The 24279-nt window shown below is 23.4% G+C and overlaps 2 protein-coding genes across 6 annotated transcripts in view; one reads left to right on the top strand and one right to left on the bottom strand.

Moving 5' to 3' along the window:
• LOC127279662 (solute carrier organic anion transporter family member 74D) overlaps positions 1-7551 on the top strand; it is a 67788-nt gene extending 60237 nt beyond the window's left edge. For both annotated transcript variants that reach the window (XM_051302171.1, XM_051302172.1), the window contains exons 9-12: positions 394-544; positions 2666-2906; positions 3119-3247; positions 6256-7551. In XM_051302171.1, coding sequence (XP_051158128.1) covers positions 394-544; positions 2666-2906; positions 3119-3247; positions 6256-6419 — 685 coding nt within the window. In that variant the 3' untranslated portion in view covers positions 6420-7551. The remainder of the gene's footprint in view (positions 1-393; positions 545-2665; positions 2907-3118; positions 3248-6255) is intronic.
• Positions 7552-13633: 6082 nt separating this feature from the next.
• LOC127279632 (uncharacterized) lies at positions 13634-16804 on the bottom strand. Of its 4 annotated transcripts, none has more exons than XM_051302096.1 (7): positions 16639-16804; positions 16375-16509; positions 15807-16296; positions 15597-15736; positions 15240-15525; positions 14521-15163; positions 13634-14316 (listed from the first exon to the last, which is right to left on the bottom strand). In XM_051302096.1, exons 4-7 carry the CDS (start codon positions 15645-15647, stop codon positions 14070-14072), a joined length of 1227 nt encoding a protein of 408 aa, XP_051158053.1. In that variant the 5' UTR covers positions 15648-15736; positions 15807-16296; positions 16375-16509; positions 16639-16804; the 3' UTR covers positions 13634-14069. The 4 variants fall into 4 exon arrangements, with proteins under 4 accessions (XP_051158053.1, XP_051158054.1, XP_051158055.1 ...); XM_051302097.1 differs by having other exon boundaries at positions 15597-15726; XM_051302098.1 differs by having other exon boundaries at positions 16375-16573; positions 16672-16782.
• Between the last annotated feature and the right edge of the window lie 7475 nt (positions 16805-24279).

The following is a 24279-nucleotide window of genomic DNA, read 5'->3' as shown; positions in this document are numbered from 1 at the left end:
TATTAGCGCGTAATATTACAGTAACATTACCGGTAATATTACCTTGAGGCGGACATTTTAAGATCACTGTAAGATTACTGTAATATTACAACGTTATATTACGAATCTTACATGTAATATTACCTTGATATTGAGGTTATATTACGTGCTTCTTGGGTACCTTTATAAAGTACGACAAAAGGTACTTAAGATCCAAAAAATTGTAGGTTATGTTTGTGATTTAATTTAATGGATTTAATTTTTAAAAAAAACTTTTTATTCGCATGTAAAATTATCACTAAACATAACCTAAATTTTTTGGGAGCTAAGGTACCTATTTTGTCGCGGAGAGTCACATATAAAAGCGAATTATTATTATTATATTATTTATAAATTTTTGCGTTATTTCTTCAGATTATCCAAATTTGTACCAACCTGTGAATCAACTTGTGACTGTAATCAAAATAAATTTAGCCCCCTCTGTGGGGCAGATGGACAAACCTACTTTTCTCCTTGTCATGCAGGCTGTTCAAATTATACCACATTAGATGGAAAACTGACTTCGGTAATTATCATTATGTACTTACAGAGTGATTGCAAGTTAGGGAAAAACTGCGGAAATCAGGGAATATTCTAAAAAAAATTTCAAAAGTCAAGAAATTTTTATTCAAAGAAACCGAAAATTAAATATCAAAATTTTACTTTAAATAATCGCAGGAAACTAACTAAACTTTATATTATCTATACTTAGTAAAGAATGCATTTTTCATATTTATGAAATTTTTATTTAAAAAACAATAAAAAAAAATTCAAAAATTTGTTAGTCAGAGAAAAAGAAAAATCAGTTATGGAAAAGTGAGGGAATTTTGAAAATAAAATTCTGCGGCCACTCTGACTTATTAATAATTACATAATCATTATTATAATTATTATATTAAATATATTATTTATTTTAATTTAACAGAATTCTTATTCAATCGAATTTTATGTGATTCAAATTTTGAAATGACAGAAGTTCCAATTTACCGAATTTTCATTTGTCCGAAATTGTAAATGGCTGAATAAACAATTTTAAAAATTGCGCCGAAATCTTTCTGTCATTTATTTGTTCGGACAAATGAAAATTCGTCGTCTTAACAATTCGAACAAATTAAAATTCGATGAATTGGAATTACTGTCATTTAAAAATTTGAATTACATAAAATTCGATTAAATAAGCATTCTGTTAACTTAAAATTATTTAAAATTTTAAAAAATCATGTAAAAAAAATAACTGTGCGATTCCAGGTGAGATTTTGACTTTTTCGGAGTAGGTTAACCGATTGCAATGAAACTTTGGAATTTTGTTATATATAGTAAGACTAATCTTTAACGTAAATTTCAGCTTAAAATATTTGTTAGTTTACGAGATTTGCAATAATAACAAAAAAATTTAAACTGCTATATCTTCCGTTCTAATAATCGGATTGAGGTCTACTTTTTTTTAAAATGTCAAGGAAAATGAGAGGAATAAATCTCTTTTAGAATAATTTTTTATAATTTTACAACTAAAAAAATTATTAAATAATAATTGAATAAATTTCACGCGACAATCTAAAATTCAATCACTTAAACGCTAAAATGATCTTACCTGTGTTTTCTTTAATGTTCCAAAGGAATCCAATTGTAAATGCAAGTTTAACTTATTTAATTTTAATAATTTACGAGTATAAACAATTGCGATTTCTGCTATTTGACGTGCAGACGACATTGCGCACGCAGCATTCTCACGTAGCCAATTTAGTCTACGAATCACGTCAGCTGGTTACAGGAGAATGCTGCGTGCGCAATGTCGTCTGCACGTCAACTAGCAGAAATCGCAATTGTTTATACTCGTAAATTATTAAAATTAAATAAGTTAAACTTGCATTTACAATTGGATTCCTTTGGAACATTAAAGAAAACACAGGTAAGATCATTTTAGCGTTTAAGTGATTGAATTTTAGATTGTCCCGTGAAATTTATTCAATTATTATTTAATAATCTTTTTGGTTGTAAAATTATAAAAAATTGTTCTGTAAGAGATTTATTCCTCTCATTTTTCTTGACATTTTAAAAAAAAGTAGACCTCAATCCGATTATTAGAATGGAAGATATAGCAGTTTAAAATTTTTTGTTATTATTGCAAATCTCGTAAACTGACAAATATTTTAAGCTGAAATTTACGTTAAAGATTAGTCTTACTATATAAAATAAAATTCCAAAGTTTCATTGCAATCGGTTAACCTACTCCGAAAAAGTCTAAATCTCACCTGGAATCGCACTAAAATGAAAATCTGTGAAATTTTAATTCGAAAATTGAAAATTCGTCTAAAAAATAATTATTTCTAATAAAATACTTAAAAATAAAAATTTTATTTAATGATTTTTATAGGAAATTCATGCACCTTAAATTTTAATAATTTCAAATTTTTTTAAATGAACAAAATTAAAAATTGAATTTTTCTTACATAAACGGTAATTATTTTTTTTTTACTGAGAATATTTTTTGAAAAGCAGAAAACATTGATTCGATTATTATTATTATTATTTCTGCTGTAAATAGATATTTAAAAAAAATATATATATTTGTGTTGCTTGTTTTTTTTTCTACAAAGGAAACGATTATTTCTACTTGCACCGTCATTTTCAATGGAAGTTTTTGTAGTTTACAGATTGTCAATGTATTGGTACAAATGTAACTGGATCAGAAACCTTGAATACTGCGACAAGTGGATATTGTCAACTTGAGTGCAACAATTTTTGGGTGTATATGATTTTATTTTCACTGTCGGTTTTTATTCATTCGACCAGTGAAGTTGGATCCATGATGCTCATTCTTAGATGTGTTGATCCCAAGGATAAAGCAATGGCACTTGGATTCATTCAATTTGCCATTGGCTTGTTTGGTAAGAATAATTTTTTTTTTTTAATATAATATCGATTGACTTAAAAATAAATTTTTTTTTCGCTATTTAACATTCTGAACAGTGAAAAAGTAATTTAAAAAAAAAAATTTCTTTTAAGGGGTTCATAAAATTTATAGATTAATATTTATTGGAATAGTTATAAAGTATTTTGTTTTAATAACTAAAAATGATATTTTTAATTAATTTTTTAGGTAATATTCCCTGTCCTATTGTTTACGGAGCTGTTGTCGATTCAGCCTGTCTGGTTTGGGAGTACGCTTGTGGAGAACGCGGTGCTTGTTGGCTGTATGATACAAATGACTTTAGAATGTTCTTCCATGGTACGTGACTTGATTGTAAAAATTATCAAAAATTCTTTAGGTCCTTAATATCCTTCGATTGATCATTTACCTTGCCAAATTTTTTGCCTCTGATTTACATTAATTTCATTATTCGTAGAATAACAAGTTTTATCATAAAAAATATTATCACGTTTATAATTATTAACATTTTGAATTTAATAATAATAATATTAATAATATTTATTATTATTATTATTATTACTATTATTTGTATTATTATTAAAAAAAAAATTTTTTAACTAATTTGTTTAAAACAAAAAAAAAATTGGAAAAATGTGGACAACAATTCTATGTAATTATTTTAGCATATAACTAAAAATATTGTTTTTACTTTGAAAGAATAATTTGTAAATATTGCTTATGTTTAATTTATAATTTATTTTATTAATTATTTTGGAAATAAAATTGTACTGTAATTTTTTCAAAATATAATTGAGAAAATATTTCAATTTCAATTAATTTAAATTAATTAAAAAATAATAATCTTAATTAAATTGTAGATATTCAAAATATAGAAATAAAAATTTAATGTTTATATAAATTACTTAACAATTTATATAAAATAACAATGCAATAGACTTTTCACAGTATTTTTATGAAACTAAACAAAATAATTATAAAATTATAAATATTTTATATTTGTAAATTATAAATAAATTAATTAATAAATAATAATAAAAATAATGAAAAGACTCAAAAATAACATGAATAATAAAATAATTATAAAAAATTTGAAATAGATTTGAAAACAATATTAAAAATTATTAAATGGGAATGTAAAAGTAACCACTCAAAATGCACTCGAATAATATAATTTTTTTTTTATATTTTAAATTATTTATAATATGTTAACGGGATGAACCATATTTATTTTGATCCTTTTAAATTTTAATAATCGCGCACGATGTTATATATATATTAGGGTGGTCCTAAAAAAAATTTTTTCGAATTTTTACCATTCCCGCCACACATTTTGTTATAAATGGAAAAAAAAGAGATACGTATTTTTTTGTTTCGATTTTAATAAAAATTTAATGGTGCCTCAAAGGACTTGAAGTTTTACGTGCATTTTGCATGGGGAAAAAAACACTTTTTCGTAAATTTACTGTCAAATTGTCAAAAATCAATATTTTTTCACCGGACTACTAGACTTTTCTTCAGAAATGTTCGAAGAATAACACACAACAAATGATTTAAAAAATTTGTAATGTTAACTATTTTTTAAACGACCTCAAAGTGCCCTAAAAAGGCAAAAAAAGGTAATATATTAAAAAATTGCTTATTATTTTCTATCTGTTTATATCTTTAGCAAAATTTGTTATTCTTTAAATAAAACTAGTATTTCTATTTGTATTTGCATTACATTATACTTGTTTAAATTAAATCATAATTTTTTTCTTTAACTATTCTCAAATTCAACCAGAAAAATAGTATTTTTTCCTAATTTTTTTTTAACTTTTATTTCTTTTTTTAATTAAGAAATGCAACAGTTTTTAAACAAAAAAATATTTATTTAAATAAATTAATTTTATTACTTGATTAATTAATTCTTTGTTCATAAGAAATTTAAGCAAGATTTTTTAAAAAATTTAAAAAAAAAATGTAAAAATTAATGTATATTTTAAGAAAAGTTATCAAGTAGCAAAAATAATTTATTTAAACATTTGGTAATTTTTTGTTCACTAATTGTTGTATCTTTCAATTAAAAAGCAATAAAAGTTGATAAATTAGGGGAAAAAAAGTATTTCTAGAAAATAATTTGAGAATAGTTAAATAGCAACAATTAAAAATTGTTTAAATAATTTAAAAAATTTATGCACTGACAAACAAAAATACTAGTTTTAATTAAGGAATAACTAAATCTGCTAAATAAATAAACAGGAAGAAAATAATAAGCAATTTTTAATATATTACATTGTTTCACTTTTTAGGGCACTTTGAGATCGTTTAAAAAATAGTTAACATTAAAAACTTTTTAAATCATTTGTTGTGTGTTATTCTTCGAACATTTCTGAAGAAAAGTAGAGTAGTCCGGTCAAAAAATATTGATTTTTGACAATTTGACAGTAAATTTACGAAAAAGTGTTTTTTCCCCATGCAAAATGCACGTAAAATTTCAAGTGCTCTGAGGCACCATTTAATTTTTATTAAAATTTAATCAAAAAAATACATAAATCTTTTTTTTCCATTTATAACAAAATGTGGGGCGGGAATGGTCAAAATTCGAAAAAAAAATTTTTAGGACCACCCTAATATATATATATTTTTTTTTATTACATCATTTGGGTCTTAAAAACATAAAAGGTGGTTAAAAAAGAAAATTTTAATTTTTAACCATTTTAGAAATTGTATTTAAAAAAAAAAAAATTCAAAATTCATACGAGATATTCAAAAGAATTCTTAAAAAAGCGTGTAAAAAAAATTGTCGATGAAAAATAGTGAAAATTGTAAATGTAGTAAAATATTTAAAAGGAAAGATTAATAATGAAATTTTAATTTATTTTTTCCTTTCTTTTTGTTAAAAATTAAAATTTTTAAAAATCCATGCAAGAGATTCTAAAAAATCATTAAAAAAAAAGTTTGTGAAAAAATTAACAATCAAAAATAGCGAAAATTGTGAAAGTATAGCTTAATTTGAGAAATCTTAATTTTTTCCAAATTACTATATAGGTACTCTACAATGGTCAAAAATTAAGATTTTTTTTCACCACCTTTTATGTTTTTAGAACCTAAATGATGCAATAAAAAAAAAATATCGTGCAATGATTAAAATTTAAAAGGGTCAAAATAAAGGTGGCCTCCTCTATAATTGTTGTATATTTTTTTCTATTTTCGTAAAATAATAATAATAATAATAAAAAGAAAAAAAATATTATTTTTAAATACATTTAAATTTATATACTTTTCTTTTCTTTTTTTTCTTGTAAATGGTTTATTGACAGTAAAATTCTTAAATAAATATTATAAAAAATTGCCCAATGTTTCAGGTACCACTGGTGGTTTAATGCTATTAGGCTTTTTTGTGGATTTAGTGGTTTGGTACAAAGCAAGAAAAATAAGTTTCAGTGAAGAACCAGACGTCACAGTTGCAACGACAGAAGAAATGGCAAACCTGAAGGCAAGAGATGGCGGAGAAAGTGACTATCTATAAAATCGATATTGATTTTTATTATTATTATTTTTTTTTTTGTGAAGACAAAATACTAGTCCAAAAATAGAAAGGTATCCCCCGCTTCTTTCATTATTTGTGTTGGACCATCTGTATATCTCTGAAACTATCACAAGATTAATTTGATTGTGTCATATGAACTGATTATGGCTCAATCACTTTTAATTCAATTTACCTGTCAGTCTTAAAAAAAAAAACAAAGCGTTGGGATCACATTAAAGTACTCGTTATATTTTTACTGATATACTTTTATTATAATTATGAAAATACGCTTAGAACGAAGTATAGAAACGAATGTGAAATGCCATAAGATGTAGATTAATATAGTTTATAAAAAAAAAAATTTTTTTTCAAAATTTCAATTTTAAGGGAAGTTAATTTAAATTTTCTGATTCACTAATAATACTTTTAAAAAAAAAATTAATTCCAACACAGTGGTCTTTTAGTCAAAAAACAAGAAGATTAATGCTCGTGACCATTTTTTATCTTATCTGATAAATTATATATTATTTGTATATATATTTATTCTGAAATTGCAGAATATATATATACACAATTGGGAGGAAGCAAAGACTTGATAGGAAATGTGATTGCTGTATGTATTTTTTAATTATAGAGAAAGGCAATTTGCATATGAAAATATAACTTGTCGATTTTATTGTAATATAAGAAAAAATTTTTTTGTATGTACGAAATATTGAGCGCCGTGCATTAAGATTTTAAAAACAAAGTGAATCAAACAATATTGTAAATATAATTTTTAAACAAAAAAATTGACTAAATGAACAACTTCATTCATATATTATAATAATATAAAGAATTTTCTGTTTTGACAAGAGAGAAAAAAAAACAAATCATTCCTTAATTGAAAAAGAAAAATTAAAAAAAAAAAAAAAAAAGTTGTACATAGAAAAATATCTTCAAAGGACGTAGCTCTCTTTGGGAGCGCCAGTCAAGGAATAGATTTTTATATATATTTCAGTGAAGAATATATTTAAGTCTATTCTTCAAATTTATTGTGATCGAAATAATTACTCTGTTTAGAATCTAATTTTTAATTATATTTAATGGTTATTGTTTTCTGGTCTTAGCTTGCGACATTTTTTTTTTTTTTTTCACTATAAGACTAGTTATAAAATGACTCCTTGTTTAGTAAGTTTTTAATAAGCTCGCAAGTACTTTTTAATTTTTTGTATTATGTAATTAATTATTGTAAACAAATTAGAAAGTACCGGCCGTGATTACAATTTTAATTTTAGATTACGAGCCAATGGTGGTAAATTAAGAGGACGCTTAAAAACCCATCGACAGATTTACTTTTCTTTTTTTGTATTATTTAAATTAATCTGAATTTTTAGTTGCTTTAATTTTATAATGAATTTTTTAATTGAAAGTCTGTAAATAAAAATAGTGATAACATTTAATTATGAATAATTAAAATTGAAAGATACAAGGGAAAACAAAGATTTACTTGAAACAGCGAAACGTTTGTTTTTCCTTGTTTCAGTTAATTCTTTCGCTATTCTAGTGAAAACTTTTGCTGTTTCAGGTAAATTTTTTTTTTTCCTCATATTTCAAAATTTTGAGAATTCAGTGAAATAATAAAGCGACCTCTTAATATACCAGAAATTCAATTAAATTATAATTTGCTATCGATATAGTAATAAAAAACTACCTCTTATCGTTCATCGTCAGATTAATTTGATTGAAATTTTTAAAACAATTACAAAAGTTGATCATTGTAAATTATAATAAAACTAAAATTATTTTTGTCTAAAATTATAAAATACAGAAATATATTTTAAATCATACATTATTCGACCAACAAAAAAAAAGGAATCTTTTTTTTCTTTTTAAAATATAAATTGAATATTTCTTTGATTTGAATATAGTTAAATGTATATATATTTTTTTTCTATTCTATCTCTGATTATAAAATATTTGATCTGTATAATTTTTCTTTTTTTTTTTTTTGAAAGAAAATTGGATAAAAAAATTTATGCAACATGACGATGGAGGATATTTTTAACGTTTGAACGTGTCGTAAATTAACATACTCGTTATTTTGATTCTTGAAAGCATGCGTATATATGTATATTAAAAATAGTAGTTTATTCAGTAGACAACGTCTTTGGAAAAATCGAATGTGAAATATAAGTTAATTGTGTGGAGAGAAAAAAAATTTCAATTTATTATTGTATGTTATGCTTATATAATTGTATATATATGCTTTTTATTATGAGATTATTAATAAGAAATATCGTCAAGAAGAAAGTGCTCATTCACATAATATACAAGAAAATGTCGTTAATAATTTTCTCTTAATCATAAATTATATTTTTTTATTGAAAAAAAAAACAAAGTACCTAAAAAAAAAGTATACTTGCACACTCAATAAACACAATTTGAAAAAATTTAATTGATTTTAAATTCTGTTTTTTAACAAATTTTAAAAATAATTGACTACTTTGTATACCAAGAAATATATTTTCTATTGTATTTATTTTCGTTAGCTATTTTCAAATTTCTCACTTTATAATGCGTAAATACTGTCTATTTTTGTAAATTTAGAAAAATTGACATTTTTTTAAAATTGAATAATGTGAAAAATTATATTTTATTTTTTTTTTTAATTGTAATTATTTGGATTCTAAAGAAAATTTTTTTTTCCATCTATCGGTAAAAATAAGTACATAAAAGAAGTAAAAAAAAATTAAAATTACTATTTATATTTAAATTTTGTAAACGAAGAAGTTTGTAAAAATAATTTTTATTTGCTATTCATCTTATTCAATCATAAAAAAAAAATTTACAAAAAGTGAGACAATTTTTATGAAGCGAACTTATCTCTCAAATTAAATCTCTTTATAAAAGATAAAAAATATACATATAGATTTGTATAAGTCAATATATTAAGATAAAAATTTAGACATTAATTTAACAAATAATGTCGTTAAAGAATATAATTAATAACCTATAATTTTAATATAAATCTTTGAATGTGATTTCTGGCTTTTAACTCATATAAAATTATCAAAATTTTTATTTATAAAGATCCATATAGTATATATATATATATGATGTATTCTACGCCAAAGTGTAAGTCCATCTGCAATTGCATCTCCGATTTTTTTCAGATTTTTTTTTCTTTTAGTAAATTTATGGAATTTTGAAAATTGGAGAATTTTCATGACTATTAATTTTTGAATGCTTATAACTTCCTTAAAAATGCTTCAATTTTAAAAGTCTTTTTTTCAAAATGTGTGTTTTTAAACGTACTTTTCAAAAAAAATCGAATTTTTTTTTTAAACGATATTACTATCAAATTTTTGAGTTTTAATGATGAAAAGTCGTTTTTCTCATTTGATGTACTCATCGATTTTTTCAAAATTTTTTCAAAAAAATTACTTCTTTTTACGAAACTTTTAAGCCTAGCCCGATAATGGGCAAACAATTTTTACAATAATTTGCGGAATTTTTAAAAATATTTTGTGTTTTTTTTATACTACGTACTTTTATGTATTTTGATGCCCTGATTACGAAAATCATAGTGACAATATTCAAAAATTTGATTTTTATGGTGAAAACCTTAAAAAAGTCCTAAAATTTATGATTTTTTTCGTTTATTGGGTAAAATATGCAAAATTAAAAAAAATGCATAAGATAAAAAAATTTTTTAATATTTTAATAAGAATTAAAGAGGTATTTTAATAAGATCTATAACTTTTGTTTGAAAGTTTTTTTTTTAATTTTGCATGTTTTACCCAATAAACGAAAAAAACCATAAATTTTGGGACTTTTTTATGGTTTTCACAATAAAAATCAAATTTTGATTTTTGAGTAGTATAAAAAAACCGAAAATATTTTGAAAAAATTCAAAACTTAAAAATTTTTGAAAAATTCCGAAAATATTGTAAAAATTGTTTGCCCATTATCGGGCTAGGCTTAAAAGATTCGTAAAAAAAAGTAGTTTTTTTGAAAAAATTTTGAAAAAATCGATCAGTACATCAAATGAGAAAAACGACTTTTTATCATTAAAACTCAAAAATTTGATAGTAATATAATTTAAAAGAAAATTCTGATTTTTTTTTGAAAAGTACGTTTAAAAACACATATTTTGAAAAAAAAGTCTTTTAAAATTGATGCATTTTTAAGGAAGTTATGAGCATTCAAAAATTAAAAGTCATGAAAATTCTCTAATTTTCAAAATTCTATAACTCGAAAACGGTTGCTAAAAAATTTTGAAAAAATTCATGGAAGCTAGTCTCAATTAGTACTAAAAAAATTTCAAAAAAATCGGAGATTCAATTGCAGATAGACTTACACTTTGTCGTGGAATAAATCATATATATATCTAAAATACTACATCTATATTTTTTTTATTAAACAAATTTATCATTAAGAAAAAAATTGCGAAAAAGTAATATAAATTTTTCATTAATAATTATAGATATTAAGGAAACATAAATTGCTAGTCTGTAATAAACGAAAAAATTTATTATTGTACATCTACAATATATGATTTTTAAATACACTCTAATTTTCTTTTTAATTTTTCTAACTCGATGGTACAAAATATAATTGATTTTTTTTTTATTTTCAATAATTCAATATTTTCTAAGAAATCCGATCAAAAGATAATAAAGAAAATAAATATATAAATATATCCAATAAATACTACTGACGATAGTTATAAATCATATAAATAATATAATATAAAATAAATAATTATAATTGACAAAGAATATAAGAGATAGAAAAATTATAAAAAAATCATATACATTTATCAATGTGAATAAAAATTGAGGTGCGTAACGGTGAATTATTTTTAAATATAGAGATTTAAGTTTATAATATTATATTGATATAATGTCAATACAAATTGTATAAATGTAATGTAAACGAGTGATTTAATTTTTAGTTTTCTATTATATAATAATAGTTCATAGATTGTAAATGTTAATCGACTAATTTCGTGAACTTGATTCTTGATGAAGAAAGTAAAAAAATAATTATTTTAAACAAAATTTTATTGTTTTGTAAAAGAATAATTATTTTCTGACAATATTATATTTAATTCATTTTTTCACAAAAAAAAAAATTCCAAAATGTTAATTCATATGGAAAGTTTTCTTATAGTTTACCTTGACACATATTTTATTTTTATAACAAAAAAAAAAATGTAGAGTTCACTCAGGTGAACGAAAATATGTTACAAATGGAGACAATTTCCACTCTAATGTTATATTATATAATACGTATAGAAATACTATTTATTAAATTGGATATTTTTCCTCCAATTCATTTTACATATTTACTGTTAAATATTTTTAATAAACAAAAAATAATTTCTTACAAATCAATCATATTTTTCAGTAATAAATATGCAATCGTTGATAATTCGTGCCTCATATAATACATACACAATTGACATTTACATATATATGTTTATATTTTATAAGTAAAATATAAATGTAAAATTAGTTATACACTTTAATTATTATATATATATGTATATATAATAATATCATATGTACAGTCATGGAAGAAAATATTTTTATTCAATAGTTCTCATAATAGAAAAAAAGAATTATATTTATAAAATCTATAATAGATTAAAAATAATTTAGATTATGTATTATATTTACTTGAATCAAGAATTGAGTTCACGTTGATCTATTCGTTACAGAAAGATTGACACTATACTTTATGTAAATCTTATATATCCATTAGCTCTCGGGTTATCGAAAAACGAATTCATTTCCACTTTTGCATTTTTTCACTCTATATAAATATTTATATTATACGTACATTAAGAAAAAAAAACAATTTTCAAATTGCATTTATTTTTAACTATAAAGAATAAAGACTGTATTCAATATGATACTGCCACTATTTTAACTGCCTTTTTTTTCTCTTCATTAGAATTATCGCAAAATATCAGCCATTTTATAAAGTCTTCATTATATATATATATTATAAACAAAATGTTGAAAAATGTGATTAAAGATTTTTGGATTGTATATTCGATAATCCGAGTGTTAAGACTGATTCATCTATGCAACGAGCAAAAGTTGGTTATGTCGTCATTATTGATTGTAATTATATATATGATTGATGAAGGACAGGCTTGCTTTTAATAAAAGGCATGTGCCATAATTATATGTGTTTCTGATTTAATTCCTAATAGATGTACACTGCCGCTCAATAATATTTGCCCACCTTACAGCATATCAGGGCTATACAAAAAGTTTTGTATCTTTAATTCTAATAAAGATATAATCTTCGTCCGAGGGGGGAATTTATTCTGGTAGTCAAGTGTACACTTGCCTAGTAATACTCGGTAATACCTGTAATATCTGTAATGTCTTGTAATAATATATGTGTGTCTAATTCTTTATAAAAATCACGAAGTAATATAAGGAGACCCCACTGTTCAGGAAAGCTGAAGCCGTTTTCCCCGTTTCTCTCTTACAATTAACAGAGGTGTCGAACCCTACCGGGAAAATTTGATACCTCCGAAATTTCGTCTGCTAAAAGTGACATGAGCGATGTAAACATGGAGAATCTCCATGGATATAAACATGATATAATTATTTATGTTGTGTAAAAACACAGTAACGAAGTAAAATTAGTAACTGCAAGTGAATATAAATTATTAAACTGTTTAAATTTTATTTTAATTATGGTTGTGATAAAAATATACTTTAATAAGATTTATATTTAAAATGAAACTCATTATTATTATTTGGATTTCTTTGAAAATAGTTTTGTAAATAGATTTATATTTTGTATTGCCTTTAACACAATTTGTTTTACAATCTTTAATGGAACCACTAATCATATTTCCTTACTTTTCTTTAAATTATTTACAAAAACCAGAAAAAACAAAGCGATATAAAAACAATCAGTTTATGCAGGTTATGTCACAACAGCCATTTTGCTAAAGTTCTATGTGTTAGTAACTGTATGTAAACATTTTGTGTCAGTGTGGGTAACTAGTTCCCAAATTTTCCGATAGGTTCGACACCTCCGTTAATTGTAAGAGAAACGGGGAAATCAGCTTCAATTTTTCGTGGGCTTAAGGCCAGGTCCAAGTCGTGTCAGCCTGTTCCATTGAAACTTCAAAGGAACAGCTGACTCGACTTGGACCTGGCCTTAATATAGCAGTGGGGTCTCCTTAAACTACTTCGTGATAAAAATAAATATGTGACGCGATCTGAAGAAAGGGACCTTAGAAGCAAATGAATTATTGGTTATGTTTACAATAGTTTTACTTGAACTAAAAGTTTATTTTTGTTTTTGTAAAACTGAAATCAGTTTTTATTGAATATTTTGGATGCAATGAAGACCTAAATATCATTAGTTTGCATTACGAGTTGAACGTCTTTGTGTATTTTCACTTTAAAATTTCTAAACGTAACCTATAATTTTTTGCTTCTAAGCTCCTTTTCTTCAGATCGCGTCACATATATAAAAAATATACCTACATATAATATTTTAATGAAATTAATAGCAGAAATTTAAATCATCTTTATTTTGAAGTAATCAATTATTTTTTTAATACACATATTAATTTTTCAAATATTTTCTTTGATGATATATATCTCTTTAACTTTGCGATGGAGTCATCTAATGATTAAATAGTTCATATTTCATGGCAGTTCCAAAAATTTTTTCGCTAAACTTTTCTAAAAATTGATAAAAATTTGGATAATTATTTTTCGACTGTTCTTCATGAAATAAATTTTCATTTTCTTTCTTAGACTTTGTTTCATTTTTTCCTCTATCTTGATCCAATTCATTTGAAATATTTATTATATTTTCCTCTTTATTATCAGTTCTAACATCTTGCATGAAAAGAGGTTCTCCTATTGTTCTGAAATATTAGTTAAATGCGTTTTTAAAAAAAGATAATAATTCATAATACATTTTTTTAATATTCGCATAGAATTTTTTTTTCAAATAAATTAAAAATTAATTTATATATTTAAAATTAAATTTTGATGATGAATTATAAAAAAAAAATTGTTTTTCAATTGTGAAAAAAGGTTTTTATTTCGTTTAAAATATGAGAACAAACCTGAAAATTTTTTCAACCATTTTAGAATCAGTCTCACTGGGTGAAATAAAAATTGTAGTCATTGCAAGTTCAGGTTTTAATGATGAAAATTTGTCAATTGAATTTTCAGATTTAAAAATATTTCCAAGAGACTGATGAAAGTGGTGCATCATCTTTTTTGGATTATTAAACAATAAAATAGGATTTCTACTATCAAAACTGATTAAATCATCTTTAGGTTGATTTTTAATTTTACTTTCATCAAAGTCAACATCTTTTTGTTTGTTACTAGTGTTTTTAATATTTTCAATTGAACTGTGTTTTTGTTTATTTAACAAAAATCCACTTTTTAAAAAAGGAACTTTAAAAATATCATTCCCTGTTGAATGAATTGGTGAAAATAATTTTGCCGTTTTTGGTAAAAATTCCTGTTGAAATACTGATTTATCATTTAATTTTTCGGATAATTCATCCAAAATTATAAGATCACTTATATCAATTTCGCTATTGCTTTTTGATGTTTTTTTCATATCAGAAACTTTTTCAACTTTAGAATTTTTTTCAGAATTTTTATCCATTAATTTTTCTAAACGATTTTCAGTTTCTCTAGATTGTTCATCAAAAATTTTCTCATCTACTGCTCTTGTTCCTTCAGTTATTTTATCTATACATACATATTTAAAAATAGAAGAAACGAGTTTTTGTGAATATAGAATGAATTATTTTAAAAATATTCTTACCTGTTTTCGAAAGATTTTTAGGCAATTCAAACAACGTTGAATAATTTTCAATTGGATTTATAATCGAAGATTGATATTTATTTTGATTTTCAATTAAATTTGATTCTTCATTATAATGTTTAGAAAAATGTCCCAATTTTGTCGAATGTTTTTGTTCTTGTGATGGAGAATTTGACCAAAAGTGTTGATCAATTTTTTCAATAGAATGTGGTAAGGTAGATAGGGTTTTTGTTAATTTTATTGGCGTCACGTCAAAATGAATGTGATTAAGAGATCTTGCAAAAATCTAAAAGTAGAAATAATTATTAATTTTACACATAAAATAATTAATTTTTTTTTATGTTTATTTTTACTTACATGTGTTAAACATATGGAAACAATAAAATACGACAAAATTCCACAGTCCATTATATATAATAAAATCGAAAGTTGAAGAATTCAATAAATTAAAAACTAATTCTTTTTCTATTCAAATGATTGTCGACCTCTGAAATTGACTATTAAGAACGTTATGGAAACTAAGGTAATCACATAATTATTTTGTTTTAAAATTTTTATCGAACTCACTTAATCTTCATAGGTGCTTGTACAACTTGTATATTATACCATGTTTTGCCAAATATGAATTTTGAACAATTACAATGGGAAATTTCATTTTTTAATACAACAGAAATAGAAATAAGGAATTTAGAAATTTTAATTTATTTTTAGAAATATATTGCTTTATTTACAAAAATATTTAACATATGTGTGTAGTCTAAGAATATTTTTTTAAAATTAAAAATCACTTCTATAGATTTACGAAAATTAGAAAATTATCTCAACAAAAAAAATTCATTTGAACTTTATTTTTCAATCGTAATCTTCGCTAAAAAGACTTTACTATAATTTAATTTATGTTAATTTTTTAATAATAATTATTTAATAAATTTTAAATTAGTTAAAACAAAACTTATTTGGAAGTAATTTTTTTATAATTTTCATTGAAACCTAAATCCTGAGATGATGTAGGTCCATTCGGAAGATTTGGTGGTATTGGGACATTTCCAAGCAGATACTGAAAAAATATTGATAATTATATTATTATTTTCATATTATTATATTATATTTTAAAATTTAAAAAAAGATAACTCACTGTTGGTGTATCCTTATTGGGAAAAATTTTATCATCTTCATTAAAATTATCAATAGTTTTTTGAGAATTTTTCAGGAAATTATGTTTTTCATCACTTAAAATTGGATTCAGATGATTACTCATTCCAAATTTATCCTTATATATGTAAAGATTTGTCAAAATTGAATAATTGTTTATAACATTTAAAAATATTATATTTCTAGAAAAAAAAATTAAAAAACAAAAAGATATGAAAAATATAAATAAAATTATTTGTCAAATTACAATTTTCAGAAGAATACAGTAAATTATCAAAACCTCTCGGATGTTGAACATGTTGTCTTGAATATTTATTAAAGATCGTCTGCGAAAAAATCTTGTATCTACTTACATTTATACTATAATTATGATAACATAATATACCAGTTATAACAGACCAGTTTCATGTGTAAATTCAAAGAAATTAATTTTCTTTGTTAATAAAAATTAAAAAACAAAACAAAAGTTTCCTATTATATATTAATAAATATTTCTAATATATTTACTTTTAAAATCTAATTGTGATTTTTTAAAAAAGGTTAAAAAATTAATTTAATAATTAATTTAAGTTTAATGATTAATTTATCTTTTTTATTGTGTTTATTTTATCATTTAAATGTTTATAATTAATTTTATAAACTCAATTTTATTTTTCTTGGTGCTAATTAGAATTCATTTATTCAAATGGCTGTTGAAACTTTGTTTCTAGTTAATCATTGATAATGGTAATACGCATATATATGTACATGTACGTAATCTATGACGCGATATAAAGTTAAAGAAATAATCACAATTCAATTCTACTACCTTACATTTGAAATTTTCAGCAAATTTTCCAATCTCTGTGTGTTAATAAATTATTCTTGTGATATTATTTACAAAATTTTACCTCTATTACATATTATTATTATTATATGCTCACACAGCACATAATATTTCCTAAATATTTCTGAAATATTTCATTGAAATTTTGAAATATCCCAGACAGCACGTAAACTTGCAGCAACCTTGCGGCAAGCTTCAAATGTCCTACCTAACCCAAGCTTGCATGGTAAGCTTACCGAAAGATTGCAGTGTAAGGTTACTGCAAGATTGCATGATAAGATTATCGCGAGCTTGCATAGTATGCTTGCACGGTAAGCTTGTGGCAAGGTTGGTGCAAGGTTGCTAATAACCTTGCCCAATCAGCACAGAAATTTGCATTAAAAATTAGCACTATGCGCACTTGCAATCACAAGCACTTACGGCTGCGCAGTAAATTTTTTTGACCTCCCAGAAAGTGGTGCTCAATGTATGTACAAAAATAAATTTCCTCCCCCCCCAAAAATTTTTTTTGTTATATTCCGCAAGCTTGCACCAAGCTTGCCATAAGGTTGCCGAACAAACTTGCATGGCAAGCTTGCTGCAAGTTTGCTGCAACCTTCTGTGCTGATTGGCAAGGTTATTTAGCAACCTTGCACCAACCTTGGGACAAGCTTACCGTGCAAGCTTACTGAGCAATCTTGCGATAATCTTACTGTGCAATCTTGCAGTAACCTTACACTGCAATCTTTCGGCAAGCTTACCATGCAAGCTTGAGTTAGGTGGGACATTTGAAGCTTGCTGCTAGCTTGCCGCAAGGTTGCTGCAAGCTTACGTGCTATCTGGGATTACAATACGAAGTCCTTGAAATATTGCTGAAATTAGGGAACTTTTCGACTTTAAGAAATATTGCTGTGTAATTTTGCTGAAATATTTATTATTAAAATATTATAGAAAAATTCCAACATAAATGATGCGCACTGGTCGATCTCAGTTTCTATGGCCTCTACAGCTGCGCAGTAGTTTTTAATTTTCTACGATCCAAAGGTGTTGAACATGTTAGAAAATAATGATTGATTTCATATTTTAAAAAAGTTTCTAACTTTCTTTGAAATATTTCCTGAATATTGCAGAGTCTTCATGTGTAATATATTGCAGGAGTCTTAAAGTGTAAATATTTCAGCGAAATTGCACGGCAATATTTCTTATAAGCGGACATTTTCCTGTTTTCATCAACATTTCATGAACTTTGCATTGAAATATTTCAAATCTTTCAATGAAATATTCATGAAATGTTTAGGAAATATAATGTGCTGTGTGAATGAGAAAAATGACTATGAGAAATTATATATAAATAGTGACTTCATAACGTCATAGAAAATTAAGTAAAATTGAGACAATTTTTAAAAAATTATATAATTTCCTATAAATTTATGCATATGCGATTGTCGTGAAGAAAATGTTTATTCAACAATATCAGTAGAAACAAGATTTGAAAAGCATGGAATCAATTTAGTTGCTTTTACCTAAAATCATTGAACAATTTATTAATACAATAAAATGTATCTATAACTAATATATAATTTATACTTACAAGATCGGACACTGTTGTACTGAAGAGAGAACTGTCATTGAGAAGAATTTTATGAATGCATGTTAATAACTATAAAAATAAAATAATACAAATTTTGATTATTATATATCAAACTAAAGGTATATCATTTGTCTATATTAATTTTAAACGATGCTGAAGTACACATCGTTTATATATGTTAAACGATTTTTAAAGAAATATTTTTCAGGTAAAAATTTATAAAATTTTTCATTCTAAAAATTTTTTTTAAATTTTGCCTGAAAAATATTTCTTGTAGTTTTTATTAATCAGCAAAATTTATAAAAAAAAATATTTTTTTAAATAAATTATTTTATAACTAGCAAAAAACATCACAAATTCAATTATATAAAAATTATTTTTCAATTAAAATTTTTATGAAATTTAACAATTGTTTATAATTTAAAAAAAATATATCACAATAAAATTGAATTATTTTTTAAAAATTTCAATTCAAAATAAACTAAAATTCAATTATTACCCGAAATTTTAATTCAAAATCAATTAAAAATCCAATAATTATCCAAAATTTTCAATTTAAAATTTAATTATTTACCAAGTTTTCAATTTAAAATTAAATAAAATTCAATTATCTTCTAAAATTTCTATTCAAAATTAATTATCCAAATTTTCAATCAAAAATGAACTTAAATTAAATTATTATCCAAAATTTCAATTAAAATTCAATTATTTCCCAAAATTTTCAATTCAAAATGAACTGAAATTCAATTATTTTCCAAATTTAAAATCAAATAAAATTTCATTATTCTCAAAAATTTGAATTCAAAATTAATTGAATTTTTAATAATTTGAATTTAAAAGCATATAAAATTTTATTATTTCTAAAATTTTCCATCGAAAATTTTTTTTTTGAAATTTAATAATTTCAATTATATCTCTAAGGAAATTCAATTATTTTTAACTATTTTAATAATATTCTTTGAAAATTCAACTATCTGAAACCATTTTTCAATTAAAACTGATTTTCAAATTATTGTATTTTGTCCGCATTTTCTAATAAATTTTTAGTGAAATCATCTAAAATTTTAATTAAAAATCACTTAAAGTTTCAATTAATTTCAAAAATCTCAATTTTAAACCTTTGAAAATTCAATTAAATTTAAAAAATGTTTTCCAAAAATTGTTTGATAAATTATTTTTAGTTCTGTAAAATTTAATAATTGTTTGAAAATTAACAATATCTTTTGAAATTTAATTATTTCTAAAAATTTTAACTTTAACCCTTCGAAAACGATTATTATTAAAAAAAAATTTTTATTTAAAAATCTGTAAAATATTTTTGTTAAAATAAGAAACAAATCCAATTTTTTTTGGAATATAAATCGACTAAAACGACTTTTTGTATCTTTAAATTGATTCGAGGCCTGTGTTTTTATAATTAATATTTAATAGGTATTCGTTGGCCCCTGGTACCTTAAAAATTAATTTTCAAAAATAAATTTTTTTCAAATTACTATCTTGTACGAAATTTCCTGGCGCATCTTTTTTCTCATCATTTTTTTGTATTTGTATACAATTTTTGAATCAATATACAACTTTAAAAAAAATTTCGTTGGTAAACGTTGTGTACTTCAGCTTCGTGAATTGAATTTTCGAATTTGGAATTTTAAAGAAACTTATTCCGAAATTTGGAAACACAATTATACAACTTTGGCAAAAATGAGAAAAAAAATTGTCAAAATTTGACACGTCATAAAATTACTATTCAAAAAAACACGTGAAATCAGAAAAGGCCAACTTCAAGTTATAGGACAGAAGGACAGACCAAGCATTTTATTATTATATAATTTTCTGTGTTAAATAAAAATTAATTTCTAATCGTTGATCACAAACGTTGCGTATTTAAGAATCGTAATTTTAAATTAGTTTTACTTACAGGTATTCGTGTGCAAGAACAACAACCGCTCTGAAATAATAATATTAAATTATAATTATAATAAAAAATAATAATATATTTTATTATAAAATATAAATTGCATTTATTTACTTCTGGAGTTCCAGGAATAGGTGTCGGAAAAGCCCCCTAAAATTTTTTTTTGTATATTATATAAGTTATTATAATTGTATATTTTATGAGACATATTAATATAATATTAGTAATGTATATAATATATATTAATATATCATTAGAAAAAGATGAACTTACCCATCCCGTACTTGCTCCAGTTGGCGGAAAAAGCACCTATTTATAAAATATTTTTTATACAGGTATATAAATAGTGAAATACAAATTTAATTTTTTTTAAATTTATGATCTTTATAAGATATCACGTCAATCGGGGCTATTTTATTCACGCAGGGGCTATTATACTCAGTATCAGTTTTTAATTAATGAAATATTTATATTAAATTGTTATAAAATTTGTTTTAGATTTTCAATTTTTTATCCTAATCTAGATTATCTGTAGAAAAATTTCATATAGCTAAAGCTGTATAAAAAAAAAATGTTGAGGATTTTTTAGAAATAAACTTTGATGAGTATAATAGCCCCAATCGCGGGGCTATTATACTCTCAACATTTTAAGTGTCCATAATTCTAGTAAAAAAAATTTTTTTGTCATCTATAACTTATACAGAATATTTTCAGACGGATATCCACAACATAACACAAGAGTTGAAATTCTTTTTATTTAAATTCTGAACTTTGGTGAAGCATTGAATAAAAATGTAGCGTTTTCTTTAGTATAATTGCCCCGGTTGACGGTAATTTAAAAAAAATTTTATGTTTTACTATATTTAAAAAATTAAAATTTATTAAATCATTTTTGAAACCAGCACGGAAAAATTTTTAGTTATTACTTACAAAAGGTGGAAATGGAGGCAGCGGATAAATAGGAAGTGGTGCTGAAACCTATTTCATAAATTAACAATTAAATTTATACAATATTTTAATTTATAAAATATATGGTATATAATTATTAAAAAAATAACTTACAATCTTCAAAGGTGTGTCAAGATCCTATATTAAAAAAAAAATTATAATGTAAAAATTTAATATTTAAAAAAATTTGTATAACCATAATATTAAAAGTTCACAATAATTTTATGATTAAATATAATTTTATGTATATTTGTATGTTTTTTAAATTTTCTATTTACTTACATTGATTGGAAGTAGGTTTGCGAAATTAAAAATTGATTCCTATTAAAAAAGAATTATTATGAAAAGAATTAAATAATTTTTTTTTAAGTTAAATTTTAAAATAATTTAATTTTAACCCCATTATGGCTCATGCCCAAGAAAAACAAGAACATGCGAAAAAGTAATTATTGGTCATAGAATATTATGAAGATTATTTTCATTTAGTTATATAACAATTTGTGGAAATAAATTTTTTCGTCACTTTTAATGTCACAAAAACTTTTAATTTGTTTAATAGTGCTCCATATAGAAAATAATGACCTTCTTTGATGTTTTCTTTTTTTTGAGATGGGAGTTATAATGGGTTGAGTAAGAATTTCTGAAACGTGCCACCTAAAACTGAAAAAATTTATTTTTTACTGAAATGTTATTTTTCTTAAAGTATTTTATATGAACAATCACCCCCTAAAACGATTTTGCAAAAAAAAAAAATTTTTGTTGTTATTAACAATTTAATATTTTTGACCTTTTTTTAAAAAAAATTAATTTCAAAGAAATTTATTAATCGATTTTGGTGATCTAAACGGCATTCTTTTTGTTTTGAACCATAGTTTTATTGATATTTTTTTGGTGCAAAAATTTTGATTTTTATTGCAAAAAAAAATTGTTTATTTATAAACGCATGGCGCATCTTATACGTAGTGGCAGGCGCCGCGCTACGTTCCGCTAGAGCTCTAATGTAGGTATTCTATTCTACAAAGTCTGTGGAAAAATTAATTTTATTATTAAATTATAATTTTCAAATTTGAGTTTACATATTATTATTATTATTGGGTAAGACTCCGTCAGAAATATCACGATTTGCAAGGGGTCTTTGGATTCGTCTGTAATTTCTTTGAAATTAATTTTTTTAAAAAAAGGGTCAGAAATATTAAATTGTTAATAAAAACAAAAAAAAATTTTTTTTTGCAAAATCGTTTTGGCGCGGTATCAGTTCTACCAAATTTAGTTCTATACGGGGCAACTCGATACGTTAAACTTAGCACATTTCAACTCTACACAGTGAGATTAAATTTTTTTAATGTTTATTTCGATACAGTTTAAATGGATATGGCTAAATTGTGCACCGTTCAACTCTACACAAGTGAATTTCAAAAATAATAAAACGTTCAACTCTATACAGTTTAATTGTACACAGATGCTTTTGATAGATAAAAATTTTTTATATTTGTTTAATTGAATACGGTTCAGTTCTGCGCAAACATTTTTTAAAATGATGAGTGTTTAGTTGTGCACAGTTTAATTAAATACTGCTAATTTGTGCACAGTTCAATTCTACACGAGTTAATTTTAAAAATATTAAAACGTTCAACTCTATACAGTTTAATTTTAAACAGATAATTTCGATACATAAACAATTTTTATATTTGTTCAATTGAATACGGTTCAGTTCTACACAAGCATTTTTTTAAATTATGAGTGTTTAGTTGTGCACAGTTTAATTAAATACTGCTAATTTGTGCACAGTTCAACTCTACATAAGTTAAATTTAAAAATAATAAAATGTTCAACTCTATACAGTTTAATTTTACACAGATGATTTCGATACAAACAAATTTTTTATATTTGCTTAATTGAATACGGTTCAGTTCTACACAAGCATTTTTTAAAATAATGAGTGTTCAGTTGTGCACAGTTTATTTAAATACGGTTAATTTTTGCACAGTTCAACTCTAGACAAGTTAATTTTAAAAATAATAATACGTTCAACTCTATACAGTTTAATTTTAAACAGATAATTTCGATACATAAACAATTTTTATATTTGTTCAATTGAATACGGTTCAGTTCTATACAAGCATTTAAAAAAAATAAAACGTTAAATTCTGCACAGTTCAATTCAACACGAGTTAATTAAAAATAATAATACGTTCAACTCTATACAGTATATTTTTAAACTGATTATTTCGATACATAAAAAATTTTTATATTTGTTTAATTGAATGCGGTTCAGTTCTACACAAGCATTTAAAAAAAATAAAACGTTTAACTCTGCACAGTTCAATTCAACACGAGTTAATTAAAAATAATAATTAACTCGTGTTGAATTGAACTGTGCAGAGTTAAACGTTTTATTTTTTTTTTAATGCTTGTGTAGAACTGAACCGTATTCAATTGAACAAATATAAAAATTGTTTATGTATCGAAATTATCTGTTTAAAATTAAACTGTATAGAGTTGAACGTATTATTATTTTTAAAATTAACTCGTGCAGAATTGAACTGTGCACAAATTAGCAGTATTTAATTAAACTGTGCACAACTAAACACTCATCATTTTAAAAAATGTTTGCGCAGAACTGAACCGTATT

Source organism: Leptopilina boulardi, unplaced genomic scaffold, assembly GCF_019393585.1.
Source record: "Leptopilina boulardi isolate dan_hultmark-lab unplaced genomic scaffold, ZJU_Lbou_2.1 LbouV2_221, whole genome shotgun sequence".
Lineage (NCBI taxonomy): Eukaryota > Metazoa > Arthropoda > Insecta > Hymenoptera > Figitidae > Leptopilina > Leptopilina boulardi.
The sequence above is the reverse complement of the archived record's forward strand: the minus strand, read 5'-3'. Positions and strand labels throughout refer to the sequence as shown.

Excerpts from the sequence above, each read along its gene's own strand:
- LOC127279632 (XM_051302096.1), bottom strand. The coding sequence starts at position 15,647 with ATGGACTGTGGAATTTTGTCGTATTTTATTGTTTCCATATGTTTAACA. Across the intron at positions 15,526-15,596 it reads TTTCCATATGTTTAACACAT|ATTTTTGCAAGATCTCTTAA; the intron begins GTAAGTAAAAAT and ends TTCTACTTTTAG. Across the intron at positions 15,164-15,239 it reads TAAAAATCTTTCGAAAACAG|ATAAAATAACTGAAGGAACA; the intron begins GTAAGAATATTT and ends ATGTATGTATAG.